This window comes from Phodopus roborovskii, unplaced genomic scaffold (genome assembly GCF_943737965.1).
Source record: "Phodopus roborovskii unplaced genomic scaffold, PHOROB, whole genome shotgun sequence".
In the NCBI taxonomy this organism is placed as follows: Eukaryota; Metazoa; Chordata; class Mammalia; order Rodentia; family Cricetidae; genus Phodopus; species Phodopus roborovskii.
In genome coordinates, this window is record NW_026125391.1 from 20,967,188 (window position 1) to 20,976,265 (window position 9,078).

At 39.6% G+C, this 9,078-nt stretch overlaps 1 protein-coding gene across 1 annotated transcript in view; it reads right to left on the reverse strand.

Annotated features, from left to right (window-relative positions):
* The window catches only part of Prepl (prolyl endopeptidase like), a 31,903-nt gene extending 23,409 nt beyond the window's left edge, over positions 1 to 8,494 (reverse strand). The window contains exon 1 of the mRNA XM_051175198.1: positions 7,885 to 8,494. Within this exon, the coding sequence (XP_051031155.1) occupies positions 7,885 to 8,085 (201 nt within the window). The 5' untranslated portion in view covers positions 8,086 to 8,494. The remainder of the gene's footprint in view (positions 1 to 7,884) is intronic.
* Between the last annotated feature and the right edge of the window lie 584 nt (positions 8,495 to 9,078).

The window sequence follows — 9,078 nt, forward strand, 5'->3', positions numbered from 1 at the left end:
TTTTTAGAGAGTCTCAGGAGTCTCAGGCCGGGCTTACACTTGTTGTGGAGTGGAAGTTGACCTTAGACATCTGATCTCAGCCTCTACAGTGCTGGGGTTACAGGGGAGTGCAGTCACTCCCAGTCTGTGGTCTGGGAGGCTGAGCCAGGTCCCTGTGGAACGCTTGCAGGTACTATCAAATGAGCCCCGTCTTGTCTTCATTCCCAGCCCCACTGAAATCTTAGTCTCACGAACGCCATCACTTCATCAGAAGCAAAAAGCACCGCTAACCACTTCCCAAAGGGCCCAACGTAAAACCCACTTACACAATGAAATGTATTAACTATCAACTAGCCAACTTTATTATGGCAAACATGTTAAGCTCTGAAGACAAGAAAAACACTGAACTGAAGATAAGATTTTAAATAGATGGCCTATCCCAGACCTTGGGTAGGGAGAGCACAAGGTAGGCCTGGCGAATCTTGTACTACAAAGGAAGTGCTATCAGGGCAACAAAGGCAATGTCAACTGGACACAAAGGACAGCGTGAAGGGGATAATATGAGGATCAAAAAGAATAACAACTGATTAATTAAAATACACTGAAAAAGTAGCTTCTACAAACAAGCAAATGTAAAACAACCCTTGGATCAAATATAAATTTAAATTAAAAGAGAAAAAAAAAAACCTTAAACTTTTCCTCTCTCCCTCCCTCCCTCCCTCCCTCCGCCCCTCCCTCTCTTCTTTTCTTCCTTCTTTCTTTGAGTCTGTGCAGCCCTGGCTGTCCTGGAACTCACTCTGTAGACCAGGCAGGCCTCAAACTCACAGAGATCCAGCTGCCTCTGCCTCCCAAATGTTGGGATTAAAGGTGTGTGCCACCACTGCCCGTTTGAGACACTTTCCTTTACAGAATAAAACTACCTAATAAAAGCGGGAAGTGTGATAGGCTGATCATTTGAAGAGCTCCGGTGAAACAAATAGGGCTGAAATAATCAACCAAGTTAAACTCAATGGGCAAGGATAATGTACAACGTCCACACTGCCAGAGTTAATGCTTCCGGCAACAATAGTGTCCGTTTGGCAATGGGGACAACTGACAGTCAATGTTTTGACTACAACAATCTTTAATAGTGGGACAAACTGACACTCTATCTCAATTAGAGAAAACTGAAAAGTAAAACCCAAGAAGAGAAAAACAAGAGGATTAAAAAAAAAAAAAAAATCATTCCCCATCCCCAGAAAAGTACTAAAAAAGACAAGCATATAGTAAAACCTACCAAGGGAAAGACAAAGAATATCAGATATGAAAAACATGGTAGAATTAATTATAATAGAGATCAAAACATTCTAAATACAGTTTTCGAATTACTTGAGGATTTTATACATGCATATAAATGCATATAACTGTTATTTTGATCGTATTTGTCCATCAGACCCATCTCCACATCTCCATTCCCTCCCAAGTTCATGTGCAGGCCCCTATCTTATAGCCCACAGACTGCACCTCTCCACTGCCCATGTACTCCTTAGTATGGGGGGCCATCCACTGGAGCATGTTCCGCCTACCATGGGCTACACCCTTACAGAAAATGGGCTCTCCCTCCCCACCAAGCCATTAGCTCTCAATAGACCCTCAGTTGGGGGGCAGGCCTTGTGAGTCCCGGGGCTCCGCATGCTGGAACACTGACTGGCTCGATTCTGTACAGGCGCTATAGCCACTAGGAGTTCATTAGTGTAATGCTCCCAAAACTGACTCAGGGCAGAAAAGAGCTACACAGGGAAATAACTATACAAAGGTAATACGTATTTTAAAAAATTTAAAAAAAAAGAGACCAAGTCCAGTCCAGAATGCTGGCAAAGGCACTTTCCTTGAACTTGATATGGTGGCACATGCCTATAATCTGGGCACTCAGAAGGGTGAGGCGGGAGAATTTTGAGTTTGAGATAGATCTGGGCTATCTAGAGAAATCCTGTCTCAGCTATCCCCACTTCCTTATCCCCTCCCTCATGGGCAAAGGGGAAAAAAAAAGATCTCATAATCAACCACTTAAGAAAACAGCAAAAAAAAAAAAAAAAAAAAAAAAAAAAAAGGCTTACTCAATTTACTTTACTAGGCTAATATAACCTTGATACTAAAACTCTGTGACAACATAAATTGCAGTCTCTTCCGACTATCTAAAACCCTCTGCACACGATGTCCCTGTGGTTCCTCTTTTCATCCTGAAGCCTATGCTCACACACCATCCTGTCTTATTTAAATTAGAATATACTTCCTTCCATTCTCTGACCCCATTCTTACAACTCTCTATTCTTTTTGTTTCAGAAACAAATTTCATTTAGGCTAGGCTGGCCCTGAATGTCCCTTTGTGTTATGCAGCTGAGGATGGCCATTGTTGGATCAGCCTGACTCCATCTTAAGGAAGCATTTTGTTAAAAGGCTACAGGTTCATTTCAGTGATGCAAAATTCAAGTCAACTGTACTTTAACCTGTTTTGTTTCTGGAGTTTGGCATGCTCCCCACGCTACGGGGTCTGACCCACACCTTGAGTATATCCTGATAGAGAAGATATTCTACCAAATAATTTAAAAATGGTCAGCCAAGTTCCCGTGTGACCAAAATTCCTCTGGGAATCCCCCAACCCTTGAAACCCCTCTAGCCTCACAGTTTTCTTGGACAATATAAACCCTACACTTTCCTGCATTTTGTCTGACAGAAATTAGAGCTTGCTTAAATTGACCGGGGAGTCTGGGTAATGATCCCCACTCTCCTTCAGTGGGACTGACACCGAGACACCCCCTCCTACTGTCTTCACCTCTTGAGTGGTGACACTACTGTGTTTGGCACTGTGCTCAGTTGGGCTGGTTGCACCCAGGTCTTTGTGCATGCTAGGCAAACACTCTACCGACAGGGCTAGCCTAGACCTCACTAGATCATTCTTATCTTTATTTTATAATGTCATTTCTATTGAAAACAAAAATTCAAACTCCATGAAGGCAGAGCTCTTTGTTCTAGTTCACGGATCAGATTGGTTAGAATAGCACAAAAACCTAAGCAGGGAGAAGACAAGCCTTTTTTGGAGAGGAGAGCATGAGCTTTAGGGAAATACTAGTGAGACATTATGAGGGTATTATAAGGCAGAAGGAAAGGAACATTACCCACCCTGACACAGGGGAAAAGAAAGTCAACCTTGGGCTTGGTGTTAGAGCTTTTACTTGGCATCGAATAAACCCCCGAAGCAGCAATGACACAAAAACCAACCGTAAATAAAATGGGATCAACCTCTTACTCTTAAAATGCACAAAAGAAAAAAAATATACTCATTGTAACCGTTCCAAACAGCTATGTAGCCAAGTAGGGTTCTCCATAACAATGACTGGACGATCTATTACTGGAAAAGTCTACCAGTGTCACCTAACACTAAAGAGATAAACCCTATTTTAGTCTTTATTGATTTTTATATTTATTTATTGTATGTGCGTATGTGTGGAAGTCAGGGAACAACTTACAAATGTCAGTTCTCTCCTTCCACCCCCTGAGTTAGTGGGATTGAGCCCAGGCCTTGACTTGGGCTTGGCAGGGGGTGTCCTTAACTGCCGAGCTACCTCACTCACCCCAGAAGATAAATCTTGAGGCCCTCTGAATAAACAGAAAATAATTTATAAATGTGAAAACTGAGCTGAAACCTTAAAATTTGGAAACACAGAAACTTCCTCCAATTTCTGGTAGTTGTCTCATGTAATGCATTAAATCTGTAATTAACATACCTGAAATATATATGCAAACCAGAATATAATGTATTTATCATTTGTGAAATACTATCAAGCTTTAAAATTCTAATTATAGGGGTTAGAGAGAGGACTCAGCGATTATGAACATTTCCTACTCTTGCAGAAGATCTGATTTCAATTTCTAGCACTCACATGATAGCTCACAACTGTCTGTAACCCCAGTTCCAGGGGATCTCGTGCCTAAAAAAGTAAATCTGTTAAAAAAAAAAAAAAAGTAGGCCCACTTGAGGCATAAAGTAGGTCCAGATATGTGATAGACTTTTGTGATTTTGTGCAAGTTAGTATGGTACCTACTTAATTTGTAGAAGATATTCTATAATCAAATATGCTGAGATTTTAGATCAGTGGTTCTCAACCTGTGGGTCACGACCCATCTGATAAACTTCTATCTCCAAATATATTTACAGTATGGTTCTTTTCTTTATTTCCTTTTGGTGTTTTGAGACAGGGTTTCTCTGTGTAACAGTGCTGGCTGTCCTGGAACTTGCTTTGTAGACCAGGTTGGTTTTGAATTCACAGAGATCTGCCTGCCTCTGCCCTCTGAGTGCTGGGATTACAGGAGTGTGCCACCACTGGCCGGTTACATTACAATTCACAACAGTAGCAAAATTACATTTGTGAATCAGCAATGAAACAATTTTATGGTTGGGGTGGGGTCACCACATGAAGAACTGTATTAAAGGGTCACAGCATTAGGAAGTTTGAGAACCTCTATTTTAGAGTGAAACATTTATCATGTGGCCTAAAGAAGAATCCTAGTAGCTTTGTGTCCATTTAGTTCAAGTTCTGTTTTAAGAAAAGATTTGCAAGGATGCTAGGGCTTAGAATCCAGACAGACAACGGATCATTTCAGTGGCAAAGGAATGGACTGTGGCCTGAAAGAGCTGAGACAGGGAATAAAATGTGGAGAAACCGCCAAGTGAAGCTGTACCTGTGATGCAGTCCTACTCTCAAATCTCACAAAACTGCCAGATTACATTTTTCCCTAGCCTGAGACTTCCTTTACCATTTCTCTTTTCTCCTCCCTTTTGATGATTTATTTGAGCATGCTAGTTATCACTATCGAATCTCAGAAATCCCAAACTATAGCTTTAGTAGGGAAGCTGTCATTAACCTCACCAAAAGGCCAGAGCTTGGCACATGGCTGAGTGATAAAATACAGTATTTGTTAACTGATGGTACACCCCAAACCTCACCAAGACACACACACCCCTCCCTCCCCAAAGCACCTATAACCAAAAGAGGCAAATGACACATTTAATGAATTTAAGTTTTGTTTTTGTTTTTTTGTTTTTTTTCTAGACAGTGTTTCTGTGTGTAGCCTTGGTTGTCCTGGGACTCAGATTTGCCTGCCTCTGGCTTTAAAGGCATGTGTCACCATGCCCAACTAAGTTCTTTCTTATCTTTTATCTCTTGTTCAGATGGTTCTGATTAGTCATTTTTGTGAAGTTCATTATTTGTGAGAAGAATAGTGCCAGGAGGTATGGAAGACAACACATGGCCTCTGCTCTAACACTGTCCTCTGAGCATTACTAGCAGATGTGAGTGTGATGGACTGAGTCCTACCATCTGGTTACTGCACTATGGAAACTTCAGGTACTGGCCAGAAAAGAACGCTACAACTGGATGATCAGGGTTAGAGGAACAACACTTGATCACCAAGGGCCTCCAGGTCCTAAATATAGATACAGAGTTAGTGGAGGGCAGGCATTGCATTTCGGTTACCCAAGGAACTTAAAATAAATAAATCAATAAATATATAAATGACTTCTGGCTGGAGAAATGCCTATAATCCCTGTCACTTGAGAGGCTGAGGCAAGAGGATTGCACGATCTGGTGTACCCAAATCTTGCCCCCCCACCAAATAAAGAACAAACTAGATCCTTACGCCTCAAGCAACAGATATTCTAATCCAACAGAAATGGCTTAAGATCTAGGAATCTGAATTTTTAAAAAGTTCCCAGGATTGCTGGCTAGTTCTGGCTTGTTCATTTCCTTTCCATTACTTCTATTACACATGCTGTCTTCTCTTGTTAACTTATATAAGTTGCAGGTCTTTAAATAGACCTATTAAAGGTCTTCTACCTTATTATAACCTGTACTATAACACATTTGGCACTGAAAAGAATCTGCCAAAAGAAATGTTTTTTGTTTGTTTGTTTGCCCCCAGAGTATTTTCACACCCTTGGGGTTATCTCTAAAAAGCTTCCTGAGGACTCCGGGAGCACAATGAAGAAATACCCTAGCATTTTGATCATTTCATTTGTCACTGAAGGGATGGTTGAAATACAAAATCCAGGAAAGTGGAGACAGCCGCTTTGTATGGGAAGACATTCCTAAGTGCTTCTATTTGTAGGGTTGCAGTCAGTCAGGTCAGTGTCTAGGAGTGGGAATGTATGACTAAATTAAAAGTTGCCTCAGAGACAAATGGCTTCCAAGACAACCTCCTGGCTCAGCGAATGAGCTAATCTCACAGCTGCTACTCTGGTGGTAATGCCTGCTTACTATTTATAAACCAAGATAAAAAGACAAAATGTACTAATCATGATGCAGAATGAAGCAACTCAAAGGCTTAGTGCAGTAGGTAAAACTTTCGGTAAGTTTACATTAAAAATCAAACAGAACAGAAAAGGGAAGTTTAAAGTTTTTAAGTGTGTGGAGTGAAGAATCATAGAGCCAAGTTAACTTCCCAAAGGAAAGCAATTTAAGAGGCTGAAATGTAAGAAGGTTCAGGAAGAGGAAGGGAGAGGGCTAACATTAAAAACATTAAAAACAAAAGGCAAGAGAAATGTATTTGTACCAAACAGTTATAAGCTAAGAACAAAAACTGAGTAAAACTAAAAGGGGGGGGGGGGGGAAGACAAACAAAATTAGACAATACGATTAATTTAGAACGTAATTCACCAACTGTTCACCAATTGATGGATAAACAGAATATAGATTCTATAAGTGGAATATTATCACTATAAAGATGAATTAAGTTATAATACATTGAGGAACCCTAAATACATTATCGAAGTTAAACCAAACAAAGAAAAGGTAAATATTGTGTGCTTCTGCTTATCCAAAATATCAGAATAGGGGCTGGAGGGATAGCTCAGCCATTAAAGGTGAGGCTTACAACCAAGATATCAGAATAGGCAAATTCAAAGATACAGGAAGGGCTGGGGGCAACATAAGCTGCTGGGGGATATTTTTGGAAAGGGTTATATGATCGGGTCTTGGAAAACGTGGCTATAGTTGTATTACAATTCTGTGACTGTAACTATAACACCACCGAGTTTCACGCCAGAAGTGGCTAACATGGTAACTTTTAAATTTTATAATTTACCACAGTTAGAGGAAGCCAAAACAGACTACAAGAAAAACCACTATGCAAGAAAATGATAAAATAACCTTAGAATACTGTTAGGTTAGCAACCTCAAGTGTAGTGCATGGAACCTCAGGAACATAATTGTCAAAAAAGCAACAGGATAAATAGCCTAAATGCAAAGTTAAATATGACGACTGTGTAATGTGACATCAACGCTTTTGAGAAGATAGAGGTCTATTAATAATCACACAGGGACAACAGGTGTACAGCGGGCCTGCCTCGGGCAAACTGGAACACGATGCTATTCTCTTTATATAAGAGCAATCAGTTGCTCAAGGTTGAATTTCAGCCCATAATTTGGGGTCTGGCAGAAATATAACAGTATTTTCTTTAGGAACACAAGTTGTCAAAAATGCACAATAGTTTTTTTTCCTTTTATAGAGAAATAATGTTGGCATTTATTGAAGTTTACAAATCATATAAGAATTAGCATCTTACTAATAGTAATTTTAGGTAAAATGTTTTAGTAATTTTAGAAAGCTATATTTTAAAACACATTTGCAAGCACACTAATTCCTCAGAACAATCAATTTTTATGAATCTACATTTTTATATACTTCATTATAGCTGTATAGAGTCACATACATTCTTTTGTACTCATAGTCCCTACAGATATTTACACCTGAAAAATCAAAACCAAGCTAGAATTACTGAGAAAATTAGTAATGGATATTTTACCCATTATTTATGAACTAAAATTAATATTAATGACCTACAAATAGATTAACATAAATAGTCCATACCTTACATGAGAAGCTCCGACTTGGGATGTGTCTTGCTAAGTCTGATATCTTGGATTTATTCTGCAGGTGATACTTTTTCAATCTTATTCTATTGTAATAACGATCAGCGAAGTTACAGTAACTCTGTTTCTGCATGCATTTCCCAAGGTGAGGAATACTACACTTCAAAGCTCGGAGAAATAATTTGGTTGTCTGCTGCATGGTGGCCAAGTCCCTGGTTCTTTGCTGCCTTCACGTGGGCGATTTCATATGTATAAATTAAACAGTAATGGGATCTCAGAGCATTTGAGATCACCACATCTTATCCCTCCCCTGTGGGGGTCGTGAGCCCCTTAGGTGACAAATAATTGCAGATATCTGATAACTGAGGTTAAGTACACTGAAAAACTTGTATGAGTTAAAGTTCACTCAAATCATACTTCTTGGCAGGTTCGACTTAAACACGTCATTGGTAAGGTCAACTTTACTAGGTTCAAGTTAAGCAGCAGTGATTCTGGTGAACATATGAACAAACTAAAAACAAAAAACAGAAAACAAGAAACAAAATAAAAATTGGCAAATAAGTGGTAAATGGCCTTAATGGGAACCCCAAGAACTCTGAGGGTGTTCAGAAGCAAAATGGGTTTTACCTTACATAATTCTAGGCATATCATTGGTTTGTATGTGAAAGACAAATGAGAAAAGCCTGTCTTACTTAATAAAAGGGGAGATTAATATTTGTTGAGTGTTGGCCAGGTGCCAGATACTTTTCTTCTATTTGTCTAATTTAAGCTTCATATATTCTTGATGAGGAAGCTATAATGCTGTTCATTTTACAGGTGACCCAACTGTGGCTCTGGGAAGAAATTTCCCCAAGTCATTTGTTACAGCAATAAATCAAATTGATTTGGCACCTCATCTGGTACATGATCTATTGGACTTAACCATAAAAGGATAAAAAAAAAAATTAAACACTGCAAGATGCACAAGTAAAATGTAGAGTCATCTTTGGTTTCTGCTGGATGGTAAGTTCATAAGCCCCGTAGCCAGACCCAGGTTTAGGCTTTGGGCCCTGCATCTGGGCCTCAACTTCTTCACTTGTAAAACAAACAAACTAACCACACTTTCTGGGGTCATTGTTTCATAACAAAACCAGACAATTTGTTCAAGCATCTGGCACACAGTAACCACTCAACAAAAGGCTTTAACTATATT